At 49.0% G+C, this 22,630-nt stretch overlaps 1 protein-coding gene across 4 annotated transcripts in view; it reads left to right on the plus strand.

Annotated features, from left to right (window-relative positions):
- ZNF532 (zinc finger protein 532) overlaps nt 1–20,884 on the plus strand; it is a 105,444-nt gene extending 84,560 nt beyond the window's left edge. Inside the window, exons 8-10 of one of the 4 annotated variants that reach the window (XM_043444519.1) lie at nt 13,628–13,740; nt 16,232–16,379; nt 18,327–20,884. In XM_043444519.1, the coding sequence (XP_043300454.1) occupies nt 13,628–13,740; nt 16,232–16,379; nt 18,327–18,821 (756 nt within the window). In that variant the 3' untranslated portion in view covers nt 18,822–20,884. The other 3 variants (XM_043444517.1, XM_043444516.1, XM_043444520.1) reach the window with 3 other exon arrangements.
- The last annotated feature ends 1,746 nt before the right edge of the window (nt 20,885–22,630 follow it).

Genomic DNA, 22,630 nt, shown 5'->3' on the forward strand with positions numbered 1-22,630 from the left:
AGATTTTTAAGTTTTAAGAATTTAGCACCCTCTTCTGTAAGCTGATACTATATTGAAGCCCCAAACAACCAGAAAATGATTTTGCCTCCCAAAGTGGGGGCATCAAAGGAAATAGCAAGGCCACCCTGGCTTCAGTTGTCTTGGCGAGAATCAAAAGTAGATGGCTCTGGGAGGTGGCTCAGAGGTCACAGGGGGTTTAGTTTATAGCTGAAGACTTCAGACCCACAAGGCTGCCTTAAGGACCCGGGAGCCCTCCCCTCCGCCTCAAGGTCGGATGTGGCTTTGAAGCAGTGCCCCCACGTGGTGAGAACAAACTCCCGTTGCGGGGCAGGAGATGAGCTGGAGCTCCCGGGCAGGGCTGGAGCGGAGGGAGGTCCTGGGCCACGTCCGTGTCCCCACGCGCTGCCGGTGGAGTTGGAAGGATTTGTCGTCGGAAGAAGGTGGGACTCCACAAAGTCACTGCTTCATGTCCACACACACCAGAGTCAGCACAAACCTGGGGTCACTGCCAGCAGGACGCACCCAGGTCGGCCTGCGGCAGCGGACGGTTTGCCCCCAGCCCGCGCGGGCTGCACCGCGGCTCATGTGCTTTCCTGCCTTCCGGTTTGGGAGTTGGGAACACTTGCCTGCTTGCCCCTTTAATGTGGTTTGTTAAGAGGGCCACAGAAATTAAGATGGGACATAGGACTGGGATTAAGGAGAAAGCCACCATCATCGACTTTAACTAAGTCCATGGCTTTGATATCTGGGCTTGTTTACGTTCTAAAATTACTTTCAAAGTTCTGACAGATCATCTGATGAAAACTGATCATCTTTAAAAGGGATAGCTAGTTTCTTTTCTCTTTTGATTTGTGGAAATATTTATTTATTTAGAAAGATTGTACTTAGGCCTTCAGGGAGTGTGTTTTAATTACTTTAATTTTTTATTCTATAGTAGTATTTGTTTCTTTCATAAAACAGTGATTGTCAGAGGGGGAAGAAAAACTTTTCACAATGACCTCTTTTCTATTTAGATTGCTTTTGAATTTAAAAGGGCAAAAAGACAGTTTTAAAAATTATTTTATGGACTTTCCCGGTGGTACAGTGGGTAAGAACCTGCCTGCCCGGGCGGGGGACATGGGTTTGATCCCTGATCCTGGACGATCCCACGTGCCGTGGAGCGGCTGAGTCCACGTACACGAGTACTGAGCCCGTACTCGAGAGCCGGGGACATGCAGCAACCTCGCCCTCTCGCTGCGACTGCTGAAGCCCCAGCGTCCCGGGGCCTGTGCCCTGCAGCCAGAGAGACGGCCGCAGTGAGAAGTCCGCGCACCGCAGCAAAGAGGAGCCCCCGCTCGCCACAGCTAAAGCCCGGGCACCGCATCAAAGGCCCAGCACGGCCAGAAACACATTTAAAAAGGGAAACGCTCCGTGTTGCCTTCCCCGTGGTCCCCTCCTTAAAGACTGAGTTCTCTGAGAACAAAAGTCATAGAGGGATGATTGTGTCCCCCATCCGGGGGCATGCATTTCAAGAGTCAGGGAGGCTCAGAAGATGAAGGACAAACCCTTAAAAAAAGTAGGATGGGAGGAAACCGAACCAGACCCGGAAGAAATGGGCAGCGCAGAATTTTTCTGCTCTGCTGTGATCCCTGAATGTCTTAGCAAAATACAGCAGCACCCAGCCCATGGCCTGTCAGTTCTGGTTTTCTCTTTGTGAAAACGTGAAGGAGAGAGAAACGTGATGGATCCGGAGTTACTGGGCAGGGCCTCTGGTGGAGTTCACGCAGGAGGATGGAGGCCTGGGGCATGTCAGGGTCTGTAACCCTCACGGCGCCCCGGCAGGCGTCTCTGAGTTTCGTTGCCGTGATTCTCACAGCTCTGTCAGGACAGCAGTCCTTCTCTCGGCACTTCTGTTCTTTCAAACGTGGGCCCTCGTATCTGCTGTGATTCTGAGCACAGACGCGGTGGTGGGATGCGTTTGTTTCCCATCTGCGCTGCGTTTGGCCTTTCATTGTTCTATGTTTATTACAGCTCCCTGTCTTACTTTTTAAATTGTACCAACAGCAAATAGCTTGCCTGAACAGCCAGGTAGGAGACTTAGTTTGTGTGTTGTTTTAAACAGGCGTCGCAGCAAGCCGAAGCGCCTGCCTGTGAACGCGCTTCATTTCCGAGCTGTCGCTTCGACGATCAAGATCCTGGTGGCCCGCAGGACGTGTTCTGAGCACTTCCTGTGAACAGAAACCGTTCTCACTTTATAGTCTTGACTTTCTTTTTTTTTTTTTTTTCCATTTATTTTTATTAGTTGGAGGCTAATTAGTTTACAATATTATGAGCCTTGACTTTCTTTTTTAAACCTGGATTGATTACTTATCTCTGTTAAATAGATCTGGTTCTGAATGATTGAGACTTGCTCTGTTATCTATGGAATACAAGACGGGTCTGAATCGGTCTTAGCAAACTGATTTCACAGGCCAGCCACCTGTTTTTGTAAATAATTTATTGAAACAGACACGCCCATTCATTTGTGTGTCCTTGTCTGTGGCTGCTTTTCAACCACGAGGCAGGGTTGAGTAGCAACAGAGACTTTACGGTCTGCAAAGCCTAAAATATTTATAATCTGGCCCTTTATGGAAAAGGTTTGCCAGTCTCTGGTCTAAGTTTATACTCTGTGTATATTTCCACCAAACCACTCAATTTGAATTTGTAGAAACTTGGATGGTTTAGTACTCAAAGATTATTTTTCTTAATGCTTTCACATGTATGAAATTTGAGTTTCCTGTGCTGTGTTCATCTAAATACCTATTAACTACCCACAGTATTCCACATCACAGAGGTAGGCTACTTGTGTGCGTACAAGACTTTTCTAAAAGAGCATGGGTGGTGTGGGTAAGCAGGTTTACTTCTTTATGTTTTATCTGTTCACAGATCAGTGAATTAAAGAAGTGTTGATTTTTATTTATCCTGGTGAAAAGATTCAAGAACCTCACAATGCAAATTACACCTTTTATTTATTTAATAATATGCTTGTGATGTTACACATTTCTTTAGTGAATTTCTTTTTTAATAATCAACTTACTGAGTTATAATTTATATGGAATTTGTGTGTGTGTGTGTGCATGCACGCATGCGCTTAGTTTTCTGTCGTGTCCGACTCTCTGTGACCCCATGGACCGTAGCCCGCCAGGCTCCTCTGTCCATGGAATTTTCCAGGCAAGAAATTCTGGAGCGGATTGCCATTTCCCTCTCCAGGGGAATCTTCCTGACCCAGGGACCAATTCGAACCCTTGCCTCCTGCATCTCCTGCATTGTCAGGCAGGTTCTTTACGTCTAGTATCACCTGGAAAGCCCATGTATAACCTTAGTACATTTTAATCCTGTAGCAGAGCTAATTTATTTTATAAAAGAGGCATATTAGACTATAGATTTTCAACCTGCTCAGGTTATCAGTCTATACTATTTCTTTTTTAAAGTCTTTGGTTCCTCTGCATACTTACATATTACAGGAATTATGTGCAATTCTGAAACTATTTAGAAGAGGCCATTCCATTCATTCCTACTTTGGGAATGTTTAGCTTTATGCTGTGTTTGTACTTCCATCCGTATCTTTCTTTTATGCTATAAATATTTATCAAATTGCATAGCATTTGCTATGAGGGAGTGCAGACACAGTGTGAAATATAAATCTTGCCCAGCAGATGCTTACAATTGGGCAGAAAAAGAAAGGATAAGTATTTTTGAAGCTAAAACTAGTTTGACTTGGGTGTGAAACAGGAGTCTTAGGAGCATCACAAGTTGGTATATAATTAAATGCTAGCGTGAAAGATGTTTTCAGTTCAGGTTTCCACTCGGTACCCGCTGAGGCTCTGTGAGTGAAGTGAGCAATAAAATACAGTCCAGCCTTCCAAGAAGTCAGAGGAGGGTAGAGTGAAATTAAAAATTAAAATTGGGTGTGATACATAGAAGAGGAGAATTAGACTTACATCTAAGGTACAAGGAAGCAGATTTGAGCATCACTGTTTGGTAGGGAGTCAGCAGGAGTTGGGAGAGGCCAGGGAAGGCTGAAGATAAGAAACCCTATCTCAGCTATCCAGAGAGGTGTTTCTCTCAGCTACCCAGAGAGGGGTCTCGAGGGTGTGCATGAGGAATCTGCCCTGTGTACAGAGGAGCAGGCAGAGGATGGGTGTGTGCTACAAGGCGGCTGGCACGCTCAGGGCCTGCCAGCAAGTAGTTCTGGACCGTGACATCCCGGGAAGGGAGTGGCGGGAGGCCGGGACGGTGGGGGGCGGGGGGGCAAGCAGGTGGGCCGGCTTCATCCTCGGAAGCCGCAGGAAATGCCAGGTGGGCGTGGGGAGAGAAGGGGCACGTGGAGATGCGCGTTTCCGGCGGTTTGCTTGTAGCTGGGGGGCCGTGGGCGAGAGGAGAGGCAGCTGGCTGGAGAGATGGGGAGGCCGTCAGGGGAGCTGAGAGCTGGGCCGGCCGGAGGGGGCGGGTCCCCTGGGTGCCCGGGGGCAGGAAGGCCATCTTGGCGGGGCGGGGAGGAAGGGGTCCTGGTCTGGAAGGCCTGGGTTTGAGAGGCTCTGAACAGAAGGTTTACGGAGTCCCAGGAGATGTAGCTAGAATGACAGGTTGAGGGTTAGATCGTGGACCGTCTAGAAAGCCCAGAAGCTTGGGTTTTGCCTTACAGGTAAGGAGATGGTGCAGTGAAAAGGCCCTTTTGTATCTGATGTGGAATACGCTGCCATCTCCCGTCACAGAGGGTGACTCTGGGTTCTGAGCCCCACAGCCTGTCTCTGTGACCACTCCACCCAGCCTCGCTGACCAGACTTCTCCCTCCAGACTCCATCACTCGCTCCATCCAGACTCACCCCTTGGGTGAGTGGTTGCGCTTGTCCATTATCGCCTGCGTTTTTCTCAGCGTCGTAAAGCCTGCCCTGGTCCCCTTATCCTAACGAAGCAGCTTTCCTCACCACCACCACCCCCACTTCCTACTCTCTGCCTTCCTTTGCAATAAATCTGCCTGGAATCATTTCATATCTTCCTGTCCCCTGGTTCCTTCTCCCATATAGACTTTAAACCCACCGCTCTGCCAGAGCCACTTTTTTTTTCTTTTTTTTTTTGATGCACCGGGCAGCCTGTGGGGTCTTAGTTCCCTGACGAGGGATCGAACCCGCTCCCCCTGCACTGGAAGCCCGGACCCTCAGCCACCAGACGCGCCGGGGAGGGCCCCACCAGCAGAGCCGCCTCTGCCACGCTCTCCAGCGCTGCTGCGTCGCCGAGCCCGGGGGCCCGGCCTGGCCTTCCTGGCCGGCGTCCTCGCTGACCTGGTGAGGCTCTCGTCCGCGTGGTCCCCGATAAAGCGCTGGCTCTGCCAGGCCTCTCTCGGTTCTCATTGGCCTCATCAGCCGCTCTTCCCGGTCTCCCTCATCTCGTGAACGGGCTGGGTCCTTTGACCCTCGGACGGGTCTCATCCAGGCCCACGACTTCAGGTGGCGTCTGTGTCCTCCTGACTCACAGGTCTGTTTAAATCTCTGGCCCGACCTCTTGCCTGTGTTCCAGACGTGCCCCCAACCACCTCCTGAGCGTCTCTGCTTAGGTGGCCAGCGGGCTTCTCACACGTAATGTAGCCAGAGTGTGACTTAACCATTTTGCTTCCTGTCCTTCCCTGAGCCCGCTCCTCCCCGTTTTTCCCAGTGCGGAGCTGGTAACTCTGCCCCGACCAGGTGCCCAGGCGTCAGAGCTCCGGGGTGATGCTTGATCCCTCTTTTTCTGTCCTCTGTCGCCTGCATTCAGCCCATCCTCAAATCTACTCGGCAGCGACCTACCAAATCCAGCCACTCAGCGTCACCCGTTTTCCCAAGCCGAGGGCATGCCATCTCTCCCCCGAAGCGCCTGCCTGGCTTGCTGCTTCCACATCTGACCCGTCTGAACTCTGCCGGTCGTGTTGGTCCTCCGCTCACACCCCTGGCTGGCCCAGAGCCCTCGGCGTGGTGCCGGAGACCCTGGAGTCTGCGCCCGCGCGCCCTGCCACCCCCCAGAAAGGGCGTGATGGGGCAGCCCCCCGGGGGAGCAGGGAGGCTCAGGGGTGTGTGCGTAGGTGCCCAGCGTCAGTGGGCTCCGAGGAGAAGCAAGTACCGTAGCGTGTTTGCCCGCCGCCCCGGCAGGGTTGATGCGCGTGTCCTGACGTTGAGCACTCCTGATGAAGGGACACTGATGTAGATCGGTGGTGTCCTCTCTGAGGACAGTCGGGCGAGAAGGGTCAAAAGAGCCTGAACATTTTTACAACTTCTAAACTAGACAGTCTTGTCTCTTTTCAGAACTCTATCCAAAGGAGTAATTTGTTGACAGCAGAAAATTGTCAAAGTTGAAAAGTGGAAACAACCTAAATCATTAACAGAGGATAGTTCAATGAATTATGGTCCACATGACGGCAGAATACTATGGAATCATCAAAGTATGTGTAGCTGTGTTTGCCTTACAATTGAGAAAACCAGGTTACAAGTCAATGTGTATAGTATAGACTCGTTCTTATAAAAACACATGAACATGCATATCCAGAAAAGACATGGGCAGGATATACAGCTAGAAATTGATAATGGTTACTTCAGTTGCTGGGGCTTCCCAGGTGGCTCAGTGGCTAGAGAACCTGCCTGCTGACACAGGAGATGTAAGAGATGTGGGTTCGATCCCTGGGTCAGAAAGATCCCCTGGAGGAGGGCATGGCAGCCCACTCCAGTACCCTTGCCTGGAGAACCCCATGGACAGAGGAGCCTGGCGGGCAGCAGTCCAGGGAGTCACGAAGAGTCAGACACGCGCACACAAAACACCCCTCAACTGGTGAGGTTAGAAGCAATCTTACTCTCTTATTTTGCAGTGAAGTGAAGTGAAGTCGCTCAGTCGTGTCCGTCTCTTTGCGACCCCATGGATTGTAGCCCGCCAGGCTCCTCCGTCCATCCCTAACCTGTTTTGCAGTAGGCCTTTGTTATTTTTGTAATCTGCGACAACAAGGGAAGGAAAGTGCAGGCTGTGGCATCTGGAGGCGCTGCCTTTACTGTGACGTGGCAGCTGCCAGGCAGGCCTTCTGCAGTTTCCCGTCCCCTCCTCACCCCCGCCCCTGCTGTGGGCGCGGCACACCTGTTCGGCCCTGATTCCGGCGGGCAGGCGCCCCGTCCACGGTCACCAGGAGGACAGGCTCCTCCTCCGCTGTGAGGGGTCCCTCCCGCCTCCCCGCCTCCCCGCCTCTGCCCCGGCATCTTTCCGAGGCTCTTACCGAGATTCAGACATGCCCGTGTCTCACCTATCTTCTGGAAACAACCAGTGCTTCCTCTCTGTCCAGTGTTTTATCCTGCATTTGTTATTCTGTGATCGCTTTGTAGAACATGCTCTTATTTTTCCAGTAGAAAGTTGTGTGTTCAGGTTTTTTTTTTCAAATTCATTTACACTATTTCCTGAGTGTTTGCATAAGCTGAATGCCAGGGATATAAAGATGAATGAGCCACAGCTTCTGTTTTCAAGGAGCTTATAGGAAAATATGATTCCTCCTGAAATAAAAATTTAAAAACCAAAACCTTTTATTTTTTTGAGACAGAGGCACACCATGTAAAAAAGGTGTTCTAATCTTTCAACTGAAAATTTTTTACCTTAATACCATTCGTCATTAGAGAGGAATGCAAATTAAACCGCGGTGAAATGCCACTAGCCGCCCTTTGTAATGGCTGTAGTAAAGTAAAATGGCAACATCCAGTGCTGGAAGGCTGCTGGGCCGTCAGAGCTCTCAGCCATTGCTGGGAAAACAAAAAGAGTACAGCCATCTGGAGAACACCCCGAGAGTTTCTTACGTGATTTACCATATGATCCAGTAATCCCACTCCTCGGTATTTACCCAAGAGAAATAAGATCATATTTCCTGTCCACGAGTGTTTACAGCTTAAGTATTTATACTGTATACTTTAGTAATTTCCCCAAACTGGAAACAACCAAGAAATCCTTCGCCTGACAAATGGATAAACAAGCAGAGGTCTGTTTGTGCAGTGGAGTATATTCCTCCCCAGCGAGCAGCAGGGGATACACTTGGTGACACATTCGTGTCATGCCGGTGACAGATGACAGCCAGGCTCATAAAGACACGCACATTATACTCCATGGTCCATTTACACAACAAACGGGAAAAGGAAAACTAGGACGGAAGACAGACCAGTGGTTTTCAAGAGCTGGGTATGGGAAGGAGGGGTTGATTCTAAAGGGGCATGCGGGAGTTTTGGGGGTGATGGAAATGTTCTGTGTGTGTGTGTGTGTATATATATGTATTTTTTTTTCTGCTGCACTGTACAACATGTGAGATCTTGGTTCCCTGACCAGGAATCAGACCTGTGCCCGCTGCATTGGAAGGGCAGAGTCCTAACCACTGTCCCGCCAGAGAAGCCCCTAAATCTGCTCTGTCTCTTGTTCATAGTGTCAGTCACTCAACTGTATCCGTTTCTCAAAACTCATTAAAAAGGGAGCTTTACATTTTGTAAATTAATCCCTCAGTGAATCTGATGTAAAATTTTGAGGCAACAGAAAAAAAAAATTTAAGAGTTATATTCACATGGTTCAAAAATCCAAACAATATGAAGGAATACAGTTAAAATCCTCTTTCCTACCCTTGCCAACCCTTGAAGTTTCTCTGCGCCTGTCTCATCCTCTGTGCATCCGTGTTCTCCTTGTTACCTCTTTCTAGAACACAGCTTTCTTTCACAGAACACAGCTTATTAATATAATTTTGTGTCCTCGTTCTGTCTCCACATCATTTATGTTACACTTCTTTTCATATCAGCGCTTTGAGGGCTTCCCTTCTTTCTACAGCTTCATGATGAGTACCATTAAGTGCATATCATTTATTTAACCAGTCCTCCTCGGATGGACCCAGATTTTTTTTTCGCGTCTTTTCACATTAGACAGAGTGCTGCAGGGAAAAGTCTTTGTATATACAAAGCAGTTCTGCTATTGAATATGAGGTCTGTGTCGAAAACACAGATTTGTTGCAGTCCAGTTGATACTACATCAGGGAACAACTGAAGCAGAAGGTGAATTCCTAGTTTGCTCGTGTGTGATTCCATCCCTGAGAAACGCGAGTTCCAGAAAACTGTGACATGGAGTTGTGCAGGGACACACGCGACACCCTTGTGCACACACCTCCCAGCCCCACCAGCGACCCCGTTTCCCGGTGGGGGTCACACAGGTCCAGGGGAAGGGGTCACAGCTCCCCTCCGTTTCCAGATGAGCCGGCTGGCGCTCCCTTCCACAGGCAGACCGCGGGCCTCTTCCAAGCTGAAGGGCCACGCTTTCTGCAGCACCTGTGTGTTTCTTAGCCGTGTGCTGAGAAGTGTGTTAGGAAGTGTTTCTGAACGTGTGCCAGCGCGTGCTGCTCTTTGTAGCGAGTGAGTCACTGGCAGCCTTGGCGCGGCAGGCCCCTGATTCATGTGGCGGGAGCCGCCGTGGGCGCCGTTGCGGGATTCTGCCTGGCTCGGTGATCTGGAACCTGTGTCCCACGTACGTTGTGTTACAGCATCTCTGACCACCGTGTGCAGGTTTATGTGCAGGAGCAGTTTCCGAGCGACAGGGTTCAGAGTTTCAGGAGTTAAATTCTGAGAGGCTGCTGTTGTGATAGGCTTAAGGTTATGTAAGCGGTTTGGCTTTTCCGTTTTCGTGAAAAGTGCTGTGATCGAGGTGGAGGACGCGTGTCAGTGTGGTTTGGGAAGAAGTCCAGTGCCCCCCTCATCTCAGATCCCTGTCTGGACGTGTGACGGTCGTCAGGGGGGGCTCTTTGCATGAGGCTGTGAGTCCGACGCCTCTGGGAGAAGGGGAGCTCGGGCCAGGTGGGCGCTTCTCCACCGTCCCCCAGACCCGAAAGAGGCCTTCCAGCCAAGTCACGAGAAGGGACCGGCTATCAGAATGTCCACTGAGTGCCATCCGGGAAGAAGGGCTTTGCTCAGACCTGAGCCCAAGGCCAGGGCGTTCAGAGCAGAGGAATTAGTGATGACGCTTTCTTTCCTCCAGGAGGTGAAGATGAGAGTCAGGAATTGGAGATGAGGGAGGAAATCTAGCAAGTGCACCCAAGTGGTTGTTCGATATTCTACTCTAAAGTCATCAAAATTTTCACACCTGCCACCTATTTCTTTCAAAAATTCTATTTAAAGACAAAATAATTTGCAATTCACAATTTGTTCTCTGATTTAAGTTAAGTATACAGTTCCCACTTAAGGGCCTGGTTCTGTTAATATCAGCTTTATGCGGCCTTAGCAGCTGGAAGAAGTAAAGGACCTTAAAAGTCTTGAAAATAGAATGATGATAGACGTTTATACTTAATGCTATTTTTTCCCACTTTTGTTTGATCAAGAATTGCTTTTGGTGTCATAAAGTAACAGTAGGAACTATTAGAATATTGAAGATACAAATTATGAAAATAAATTAGGCAAAGCACCTTCAAACAAGTTAGTATTTAAAATTTAACAAAGAAGAAAGTCATTTGTTTTGTTAGGTAATCTGAACCTGGCAGGTTTGATATGGAAACTGGGGTTTAAACTTGTAATTTTCTTGTCACCAGTCATTTAGGAAACCTTGCCCCATTGTTTTTGGATTGCACAGTTCATTTCTGCGTGTTTTTTTTTTTCCATGAAGATGTTGAAGAAATACCTCATACATTGTCAGCTTTTTTTGAAAATAGTAATTATTGATTCAGCTGAGCTGTTCTTCATTTATCATCTCCTGAGGCTTTCTCTATTGATATTTCTCTATTACAGTTTTGATTTTGTGTTAACATAAATATGCCATAATAAGAAGTAGCATACTAAAATCTTCACCATAATAGGGATCCAGGCTGCGTGTGTCTGAGGCCTCCGCCCCGCTGTTTGCCTAGAAAGGATCACTTCAGTTGCCTCCCTTCTTTATGATCATTTGCTGCAGCTGCCTTGCTTTTATTTTTTAGTTATGTGTGGGTTGTGCCGGGCTCTTGGGTGCTGTGAGGGCCTTTCTCTGGCTGCGGGGAGCGGGGTTCCCCTTCATCGTGGTGCTCAGCCTTCCCCCTGCAGTGGCCTCTCTCGCTGCAGAGCCGGCTCCGGGGCTCAGTCCTTGCGGCTCCCGGCTCTGGAGGCCAGGCTCAGTCGTTGTGGGGCATGGGCTTAGCTGCTCAGCAGCACGTGGGATCTTCCCCGACCGGGGGTCGAACCTGTGTCTCCTGCATTGGCGGCATGATTCTTTGCTATTGAGCCACCAGGAAAGCCCCTGTCTTGCTTTTGGAAAGATGTCTTGTGTTTTGACTCTCCCAGGTGATCTTAACATTGTCCATCTTACATGGACAAAAATTCAACAGAAATTAGATTTTTAAAAAACCTTTATTGAAACATAGAATTATTCATGACCGACTGTTCCTGGTTTTATTCTAAAGGAAGCCTCTTCCGTCTCTGGTTCCATGTGCTAGTCCAGGAGACTAGGGATGGTCTATTCAATGTGATCAGAATTTTTATGACGGTGAAGGGGCAGGGTGTCTCAGGTGCTATTTGGTTACTTGCTTTGTTCCCTCCGTCTCTCTTTTCCCCCAGAGACCATTCTTGCGTCCTGGGAGGTGAGGTATAGATGCATGTAACCCTGGGATATGCTTAGGAAAACAATATGAAGTATGTAAGTGGGTGTGCTCAGTCATGTCCAACTCTTTGTGGCCCTGTGGACTGTAGCCTGCCAGACTCCTCTGTCCGTGGAATTTTGCAGGCCTTGAATACCAGAGCAGGTTGCCATTTCCTTTTCCAGAGTATCTTCCCAACCCAGGGAATGAACCCACATCTCTGACATCTGCTCTGGCAGGCAGGTTCTTTACCACTGGGGCCACTGGGAAGCTATGGTACAACTTTCCTCTTTAACTTGGAGAAGGAACTTCCCGCTCGGCCTTTGTCTGGGTTCGAGACTTTTTCATGCCCATCATGGTGCTTTGCTTTTTTTTGGCTATGCCTCGAGTCTTGACGGATGTTACTTCCGCAACCAGGTATTGAACACTCAGGTCCTCAGCAGTGGAAGCGTGGAGTCCTAAGCACTTCTACCACCAGGGAATGTGCTTTTAAATAATAAAAGACGCTTTTTAAAAAATGAAACCTGGATGTGTAGCTTTCCTGTTAATAAAATAGCGCATGTTGAGGATCTCTCTGCATCCCAGGCACTGTGCTGGCCCTTCAAACCTCCCCCCCTCCCCAGCACCCTCTCCGAGGACATCACCGCTGTGACCCCCCGACTGCTGCAGGGGTGGGTGTTCGTGAGGTCGGGAAATGCCCCGTCACATGGTTCACGACTGGTGGGCAGAGGTGCTGGCCCCACCTGGGCCTCCAGAGCCGACTCTCAGCTGCCTCAAGTTCATTTCCTCACCAGCTGGAGTGAGGACGTGTTTGCCAACTGATTAACGTAAAAATATTTTTTTAAAAACGGATCATTTCTTTATCAAATAGGTTGTAACTGCTTGCTTATCTCTTCTGATGGCCAAAGATAGTTACAGAATTTCTTGTTATTCCTACTTCATCCTTAGTTTTAACGAGGGCTGAGCCAAATTTTGTTCCATTCACGAGGCCGACAGTTCTTTCTTGATTTAATTTCCTTGTGATGTGACGTTAGTTCCAGACTGCAGTGCATATCATGCCCAAAGAATGTGTTTTTAAAGATAAGTCACTGATTTTACTTCAAAGGTTCCACATGGGAATCGTTGAATTAACACAATTATGTCTTAGCCGAAGTGGGAAACTTTTCACTTTGATGTTGAGATGTCTCTGGATAGCTCCGTCTTGCCTTTCCGTGTGCCCCCAGCCCCCAGTACACAAATGCACGCGCGCACACAGACACCCTCAGGCACGTTCCCCAGAGTGGGCTCACCTTGTGTTCTTGAGATAATCAAATGGTATCCTTTAAAAATTTTTCTTGGAAAACTCTTTCCTTATATACGGAATAATGAGTTATTAGGGGGGAAAGCTAAAAGTGTTTAAAATTAAGCCAGAGATTTTAAATGGCACATTGGAGAAGGAAACAGGCTCTTTCTGGATATCGTAATTGAGATAATGACTATATTTGGTATCTACTAAAGAATTGTGTTTTTCTAGGTTATCTGCTTTATAAAAATAACATCTCTTATGCAGAGAAAATCGATGTCATGTTTTCATTTCAGCTATCTGGGTGTTTGTGTTGAATCAAAATCATGTTTGGTTTTTTTTTTACCCCATCACAAGTGTTTTTGAGGAAAAAAAAATAGCCTTATGATAAAATGTGTCCTATTCTCTAGAAATGAGAGATTCAGTGTAGACGGGGTACTTATTTTCTGAGTTCGGCTAAAGTATTACTTTAGCTTATGTTTCTAAACGACTACAACCGAATTCCCCCGTGCTAACCCCGGCCCTGGCGGCCCCTTCTGTTACGTCTTTAAAAGAGGCATACAGCTGACTCACTTCGCCATACGGCAGAACCTAACACAACATCGTAAAGCAACTATCCTTCAATAAAAAATTTGAAAAAAAATCTTTTAGTCTTTGTTACTGTGTCGCTGAACGGTGGGGGTGCTCAGACGCTGCAGAAGGGTTTTTAACTCGTCCAGGGGCTCCGTTTTGCTCTTGGGTGACGCTCTCCCTCTTTTCTCCTGACGAAGCAAATGAAGAAACACCCGTGCCGCCAGTGCGACAAGTCCTTCAGCTCGTCCCACAGTCTCTGCCGCCACAACCGGATCAAGCACAAAGGCATCAGGAAAGTTTACACCTGCTCGTAAGTCGTGGCTTCTGCCGTGGGCGGCCCCGCGCCCACAGGCGTCTCCCGCTTCCCTGTTAGCTTCCCATCTCCCCGCCCTCCGCTCCCCGGGGTGTGGGTCTCCTTTGTTTATATTTTGTTTTGGCAGGCCATTCTTGCCTGGCTTGTGGCGCTTTAGCAATATGACAATGAAAAGGAGTGGTTCCTTGCCCACCCTTTGTATGTTCTTATCTGTTCCCTATGCTTTTTTTTTGCCGAGCGGCTTGCGGCCAGGGCCTTGGTTCCCTGAGCAGGGATTGAACCTGGGCTACGTCCGGGAACGCGTGGAGTCCCAACCCCTGGCCCGCCAGGGAAGTCCCACCTGTGTTCCTCTGTTAAGCGGAGGTTTGTGGTTTCATCACTGAGAATTCTGGCGAAGTGACTCGCCGGCAGGTAGGGACACAGCCGAAGGAGAGGCCCTGCGGTCCCCTACACACAGCTGAGCTGCCGGTTGGGCTGGTCCGTGTACTTGGGTTCAGACGCGGCTGGTCGTGGGGTCAGCCCTAGGTGGGACGTCAGCCCCGGGCGGGACGTCCGCCCCTGGGTACAGCGCGGCGTCCTTCGCGCCCACACATGCTGTTGGTGAAGGGCCAGAGGAGCCGAGGGGGCCAGCCCACCCAGGGGACCACCCGTGGTGCCCCCTCTGGGTATATAAAGGCGGAAGTTGTTGGGTTGTTATTAGTAAGAAAGCTTTTCCGCCCACTCAGTCAGAGCAGGCCTGAAGTGAGGTGGTGTAACAGGGTTACTTACTTTAAGGCACTTTTCATAAAAGAACATGAAGCGGCACGGAAGCCGTGTGGCAAGTATGTGGCCGTGATGGACGCAGGGGTCCGTGTCCGTGTGACTTGGGGGACTTGGGGAGGTTGGCTGCCAGATCGCTGCACTTCGCGGTGTTGTGGTGAGTCAGGAAGAGTCTGGGGTAGGAAAACAGGGCCCCTCCTTCGGTGAACCTGAAGCTGGGAGTGATTTTGGTGTGATGAGAACGTTCTCTAAGTACAGTCTGTGCTGACTCTGCGTTGATGGAGTCATTGAATTTAGGAGGGAACCCTGCGCTGAGAGAACGGGAAGGAAGGCTGCTGTGGATGGCAGAGTCCTTCCTCTGAGAGGTTGGTTCGTGTCCCCGTGGAGTCCCTGGAAGGCAGTAAAATGCCGGGATCGCCCAGCTCATTCCGTTTGTTCTCTGGTATGGGTGCTGGCTCCCGGTGCTGTCCTGTAGAGGGTCTCTAACGTGAAAGCATCAGAGCTGGGAGCCAGTCTTTCTTGTAAGATTTTCAGAAGCTTTTCTGAAGACAGCGAACTTGGTTCTACGTAAGTTGTGAGGATCTTTCTATCTCCCTTCACTGCAGTGGTTATTCATAATGTGTGGCTGAAGAGTGACCATAATTGCCATGGTCATTAATTTCTGTTTCCCTGGTTTTGGTCTGTTTAAGAAAATGATAAATTCATATCTTCCCAAAGAAAAGCTGTAATCGTAATCTATAGTGGGGAATTGCACAAGCTGAAATGAAAACTGAAATCATTGACCTATTTTGGATATTTGTTCAGTTTTCTACCTTTTAATCGACTGAACACACATATTTGTGCACTGTGGCCCTAACCATGCATATTATTACATTTGTGCTTTGATGAGAAAGTTGACGGGAGACAAGTCTGTCTTGTCTGCGTCGTGGCAGAGTGAGCGGGAATCTTGTTAACACAGGCGTGAAGAAGTCAGGCAGGGACTTGCTTCCTGTTAAAGCATCTCATGACGTAAATTCCGAGGGAACTCTGAGTCACTGGAAAGAAAACTCTTGAGATTTAGTGTTCTCCATGTTAAAATCACAGCCATCTAGATTTACAAATTAAGTCATACTTTAACCAAACTCAGAAAATAAATGCCCTGTCTGAACCAAATTGGGCTGGGGCTATAAGAACACAAAAACTGACAGAAAAAAAAAACAACTGACAGAGACCCCTTCTGTTTTTGTTTTTTTTTTTTTAAACACCAAAACCAATTTGTATATGGGTATAACTGATTAACTGTGTTACGGTAGTTTCAGGTGAGCAGCAGAGGGACTCAGCCACCCATCCACGTGTCCATTCTCCCCGAAACCCTGCTCCCGTCCAGGCTGCCATCCGGCATGGTGCAGCGTTCCCTGGGCTGTGCAGTGCATCCTTGTTGGTTATCCATTTTAAATACAGCATTGTGTACATGGCCTACCCCGGGCCCCTAACTGTCCCTTTCCACCCGCCCCTTCCCCACAACCACAAGTTCATTTATGATAGAAAATTTTTAACAAAAGCTGCAGCACTTTTTAAATTTTTTTTTTATTTTCATTCACACTGGAGATGATTCATAGCAACACCGCTCTTGCGCTTTGAACCATCGGTATCTGGCCTCTCTGGGCCGACTGAGGGCTTCTGTAGGCAGCACGTTCCTCACTGAGCCCTTTCATGGCAAGTAGGTTATTTCCTTGTCTTTCCCCCACAGGCACTGTCCAGACTCCAGGCGTACCTTCACAAAACGGTTGATGCTGGAGAAACATATACAGCTCATGCACGGCATTAAGGATCTTGACTTGAAAGAAATGACAGAAGCCACCAATGAGGAGGAGACAGAAATAAAAGAAGACACCAAGGTTAAACATTGCAGGTGTTCTCTTTACAGTGATGTTGTGTTGACTTGCTTTCTCCTTTTGTGTGTGTGTGTGTGTGTTAAAAATTTTCTGCGGTTATATGATTTAAAAAATTCAGCCTATGCACAAAGCTGTTAAGTAATAGGAACATTCTCTCTGCACTCAGCCTGAGTTTTCATCTTGCTCTTAAAGGTAACTTTTTTTTTGGTAAGGTAACTTGATGACACTTGTGATAAAGAACCCATCTGCCGATGCAGGAGACCCAGGAGATGTGGATTCGATCCCTGGGTCGGGAAGATCACCTGGAGGAGGGCATGGCAACCCACTCCAGCATTCTTGCTTAGAGAATCCCATGGACAGAGGAGCCTGGCGGGCTACTGTCCATAGGATCACAAAGAGTTGGACATGACTGAAGTGACTTCACACACAACCTTTATTATATTTCTTCTATGTCCTTCCAGATGCACCTTTAGGGATCAATCTGAAAGTGAAAAGTGGAAGTGAAAATCACTCAGTCGTGTCTGACTCTTTGTGACCCCATGGACTATACAGTTCATGGAATTCTCCAGGCCAGAATACTGGAATGGGTGGCCTTTCCCTTCTCCAGGGGATCGTCCCAACCCAGGGATCGAACCCAGCCTCCCTCATTGCAGGTGGATTCTTTACCAGCTGAGCCCCCAGGGAAGCCCCAGAATACTGGAGTGGGCAGCCTATCCCTTCTCCAGTGGATTTTTCCAACCCAGGAATCGAACCAGGGTCTCCTGCATTGCAGGCGTATTCTTTACCAGCTGAGCTACCAGGGAAGTTAGAGATTAGTCTACTTACATGTAAAAATTAAAGTTTTATGTTGACCCATAGAAGTTGTCTTAGCCAGGGAATTATTTGAATCTAGATTCCTTTGCATTGCTGATGTATTGGTTGTGAGAGGTACCTAATCAAAACTGATTCCATTTAGCTTCTGTTTGTAATGATGAAGGGTTAAGATAAAAAACTCATGCTGTATCAGTGGGCAGTGAACTTGAAGCGGGCAACAGCACAGGTGTTAGCCTGTGTGTAAAGCGCGTGTGTGCCAAGTGCTATTGGAGTACGGCAGTGGTTCAGCGGACATTTCAGAGACCCATGCTGTCTTTGGCACTGTGCTGCGTCTGGAATGTTCCCTGGGGAACAGCCCGTGTGTGTGTGTGTGTGTGTGTGTGTGTGTGTGTGTGTGTGTGTGTGATTAAATTGTAATCCTTCCCCTCAAGTGATGGGGTGGGGGGTGGAATTAAAGCATGTACATGCAGGGGGCAGCTTTAGGTCAAGGTGGAAAAACAGGGGGCAGCTTTAGGTCAAGGTGGAAAAACCGGATGGTCATGGAGAAGGTGTCCATTGGCTTGGGGTTATAGAGAGCTGGAAGGGAGGGATTAGAGGGGTCCAGAGGAGAAGGAGGCTGAGTGGGCAGGAAAGGGCCCTCACTGTCCCCAGTGAAGCGCAGGTGGCCCTTCCTCTGACCCTCAGGAAGGGTGCAGGTCTGGACACTCTGCCAGGAGATGCTCAGCCCGCCTGCCCCCGCCTCTCCCTGGCCGCATCCACGCCCTCCCCCGACCCCAGCCGCAGCCGCAGCCGCATTGCCTCCCTCCTATCCCCAGCTACCCTGGCAGGCCGGCTCCCAGCGGGACCGTTTCCTGGTGTGACCTCCCAGCTCAGGCTGTGGAGTGAAGCTCGGCTGGCTCCCTCATCGCTGTTTGTCTCTGCATCCCCCGAGGGCGGGGGCCTGTTTGTCCTGCTCAGCCCCTGCAGGACGCCCGTTCAGCCTGGCGCCGAGCCCGCCTTGGCGGGGCAGAGGGAAAGGGCGGCCCTCGGGCGGGGCGGGGCGGGGCGGGGGCCACACGGCCGCAAGGAGCCCGCACCCCCAGCTCCCGGCGCCCACCAGCGGTCGTCCGTGCATCACCGGTTCTGTCTTCTCTGCAGGCTCCCAGTCCCAAGCGGAAGCTGGAGGAGCCCGTGTTAGAGTTCCGCCCTCCCCGAGGGGCCATCACGCAGCCCCTGAAGAAGCTGAAGATCAACGTGTTCAAGGTGCACAAGTGCGCCGTGTGCGGCTTCACCACCGAGAACCTGCTGCAGTTCCACGAGCACATCCCGCAGCACCGGTCGGACGGCTCCTCCCAGCAGTGCCGCGAGTGCGGCCTCTGCTACACGTCGCACGTGTCGCTGTCGCGGCACCTCTTCATCGTCCACAAGCTGAAGGAGCCGCAGCCGGCGGCCAAGCAGAACGGGGCGGGCGAGGAGAGCCGGCCGGAGAGCCAGCCCGGGCCCGAGGACGCGCCGGCCGACGGCCCCGTGCCCGACCGAACGTGCAGAGTGTGCGCGAAGACGTTCGAGACGGAAGCTGCCTTAAACGCTCACATGCGGACCCACGGCATGGCCTTCATCAAATCCAAAAGAGTGAGCTCGGCCGAGAAATAGCCGCCCCACCTGCGCCCGCCACACCGGTCCACATGGGGAGCAGAGAGACGTTGTTGTCACGCCGCGGGATCCCAGTTAACAGTGCCGTCCAGGCTGCTGCAATATCTCTCCCTCCTCCCCTTCGCCGCCGCCTGTCTGTCCTCCTCCCTTCCTCCCCGATAAGTATTAAAAACAGTATTTGAGTTGAAAAGAGTTTGTATATATTTAAACGAATAACTTTTTATACTCTTTGTTACATGTTTGTATCAGTATTTAGTGGACAATGTTTTGAAGATTTTTGTTTGTTTCGTTCTTGGGTTGTCTTTTTTTTTTTTTTAATATATATATATATATTTGTTTTTTATTTGGGTTAGTTTTTCTTTTTTGTACGGTTTCTTTAAAACAGAGTTCTTAGCAACAGGGGCAGTTCCTGAATTCCAATAAACCATTTTGTACGTCACGGTTTTGAATGGGTTAACTAATTACAGGCTCCGACAGGGCCTTTTTTAGTGTTTTTAATTTTTAGAATTCATTGCATAAATCGTAGGTGACTGTAGGTCTCAAAACACCAGGGACTTTTAAGTGTCTTAGCACTCAACGTGCCTGCTCCTAGGGCCGCGCTCAGCCGTGGCCTCTCCTCCCGCCCGGCGTGTCGGAAGCCGCCTTGCAGGGCGCTTCCCTCCCAGCGAGGGGGTGGCAGCGGGGGCCAGACATCCAGGAAGGAAAGACGTGGATGGATTCCACCTCAGAGTGGGGAGGAAGGCTCTCCTAAAGGGGAAGAGCACGCGGGTAGCTTCCTGGGCCGATTTGCAAGGCTGGCTTCTGAAAGAGCACAAGGAGCTGAAGTGGAGAAAGGGCTGGAGACTGTAAAAGTTACAAACACGTGTTAGACCAGTAGGTTTATATAGTCAACGTTTTTGTCGTGTAATTTATTAACTATTAACGACACAACTACAAATATCAAGTATTTCTCTGGCTCTTGACAGGAAAAGGAAAAAAAAAAAAAAAATCACAGTCGACTTAACCCTTTGCTGTCTAAAGAGTTGGCGTTTCCTGTTCTGGGTGCTAAAAAGGTCCCGGTACTTAGACTTGGGATGCACAATTTCCACCTTCCCGATGCAGCAGCCGGCGTGTGGCCATCGGCCGTTCCCTCCGCACTGAGCCACCTGAGTTGAGTTCAGCCATTTCAATAAGTACCTTTACTATTGGGTAGTTCAGCTTTCTTAATGCAGCCAAGGTACTCCTCTGTCCCTTCCAAATGTTTATAGTTCTCTGGGAGAGTTATATTTTTTTGGTTTTGTGTTTTCGTGTTTTCTTTTGCATTTTATATCTTGTATTTATCCCTAAACATGTTTTGTACTTTTTTTTTTAAAAAGAAAAATTATTTTGTGTATATAGAGATATACTTGCATGATATACTGTAGTCAATGTTCGGTTCCTCGAGAGGTCTTGCTGCTGTCAGATGTCACGCACTAACCGCACCCATCCTAACTGTATTAAACACATTTCACGTATGTAAATAAACCTGGGACGTTTGGCCCTCATGCTTTCGTGAGAGCGTTCTTGATGGTGGGTCTCTGACATCTTTGTGGAGTTTAGGGAGTGATTCACTGCAGGGATGGGCTATGGGGGTATTGCAGCATTCTTGCCGCTAATAAGGGCAGCATATTCATTCTCATTGGCAATCAGCTATTTTTGTCCCTTTTGTATCGACTCCCATCAGTATGTGGGTATACTCAAGGGTGTGGTTCAGTATTCCTCAACTTGAAACTCATTGCTGTTACTTGTTATGTTTATACTTGTATTGCTCTTATGTTGTATTCATAGCACTTTCCGTTTGTTTCTGCATTTGAACCTTGCAATAAGCCTGTGTGGTGGGCTGCACAGGTCCTAATAACCTAGTTTTGCAGTCGAGGAAGCTGAGCTCAGATTTAAGTTCTTGGCCTGAGCCCTCGTAGCTGGCAAGTGGCTTTGCATATTAGAACCCAGATATTCTTGCTCTAAATCTAGTGCTCGCTCTCTCTGTTTATGTACATATCGACAGATACTCCTTTATTCAACAAATAAAAAGTATTTGCAAAACACGATACTAGAATTTTTGTTTGTGGCGCTATGGCTTTTATAACCTGGGAGTCTTAGCTACTCAAGTACCCAAACATGCTTGGTAACACGAAATTGGCATCTACTAAAGGCCTAGTTGAGCATTGAAGAAAGCTTTTTTTTAATTGCCTGGAGGTCCCACAATGAAGAAACTGAAATCCAGAGTAGAAAAACAGCACCCAGGGTCTCCCTGGTGGCTCCGTGGTAAAGAACACCTGCCAGGGTAGGGGACGTGGGTTCAACCCCTAGTCCGGGAAGATCCCACGTGCTGTGGAGCATCTAAGCCCGTGTGCCGCATCTGCCAAGCCTGTGCTCTGGAGCCCGTGAGCCTCCCGAGCCTTTGTGCCGCAGCTGCGAAGCCCAGGTGCCCTAGAGCCTGTGCTCTGCACCAAGAGAAGCCCTCACACTGCAACTGGGGAAAAGCCCGTGCCGCAATGAAGACAGCCAAAGATAAAATTATTAAAAAGAAAAACAGCACCCAATGCCCTAGCCCTGGGAGGAAGCCTGGATGGTTTGACTGAAGAGGGAATTGATGAGCTGGAAGATGGATTGTGAAGAAACCCCCTAGAGCGCAGCACAGAGGTAAGGAGATGAAATACGTGGAAGAGGCCAGCAGTCTGGAAAGATAACAGAAGCAAGTTTAATGGGCTTCCCTGGTGGTTCAGCAGCAAAGAATCTCCCTGCTAGTGCAGGAGACGTGGGTTCCATCCCTGGGCTGAGAAGATCTCCTGGAGGAGTAAATAGCAACCCACTCCACTATTCTTGCCTGGGAAATCCCATGGACAGAGGAGCCTAGTGGGCTACGGTCCATGGGGTCACAAAAAGTCAGAGATGACATGATCGACTAAACAACAATGAGTTTAATAGTTCCAGAAAGGGGGAATAGAGTTGGGGAGAGCCAGTACGGAAAATTCTTGTTTACTTGCTAAGTTGTGCCCGACTCTTTTGTGACCCCATGGACTAATAGCCTGCCAGGCTCTGTCTACAGAATTCTCCAGGCAAGAATACTGGAGTGGTTTGCCATTTCTGTATCCAATGGAAAATTTCTAGCTATTAACGAAAGACACAAATATTTGGATTAACAGGGTGGATGCTGAGCAAAAAAATCCTCACTGGGGTTTGTGAATTCTGCCCATTTTTTATTAGTTGTAGGTGCTGGCTGTGGTGATGAGCGTGAGCATTTGAGAAATGACATAGACCAGGGGGCAGAAAACTGGGGCATATTTCATGAATTTTTAGGAATCCCACTTCCTTGTTGGTGGGGAAAGGAGGTGAGGCTGACAGAGTAGGCTGGGTCCAAGTTGTAAAAAGCCTTGAGTGACGATCCAGGGCGTTTGTACTCTGATCGAATGAGTTACTGGACAGGGGAGTGATCACCACTGGTGGCGGTGCTTAGGATGGATTGTGGGAGAATGTATCAAACAGTATTAAGTTAGGGTGTGCTGTGGTCATAAGCTTTCATCCTAGTGACTTACAACAAGACATTTCTTGCCCAGATGTTGCTCCAAGGCTCCACTTGGAAAAAAAGCTGCCAGGTGTTATGGCAGAAGGCGAGTGCAGTTGGATGCTCGGGCCCAAAATGACAGACGCCCGTCTCCACAACTCACCGACCAAAGCCAGTCACACCGTCCTGCCTCACTAACTTCAAGGAGGCAGAGAAATGCGGTTCCACCTCGTGCCCAGAAGGAAGAAGACTGAAAATATTGGCACAGCCTCAGTGACCATCCTGG

The sequence above is a fragment of the Cervus canadensis genome, chromosome 23 (assembly GCF_019320065.1).
Source record: "Cervus canadensis isolate Bull #8, Minnesota chromosome 23, ASM1932006v1, whole genome shotgun sequence".
NCBI classification, from domain to species: domain Eukaryota; kingdom Metazoa; phylum Chordata; class Mammalia; order Artiodactyla; family Cervidae; genus Cervus; species Cervus canadensis.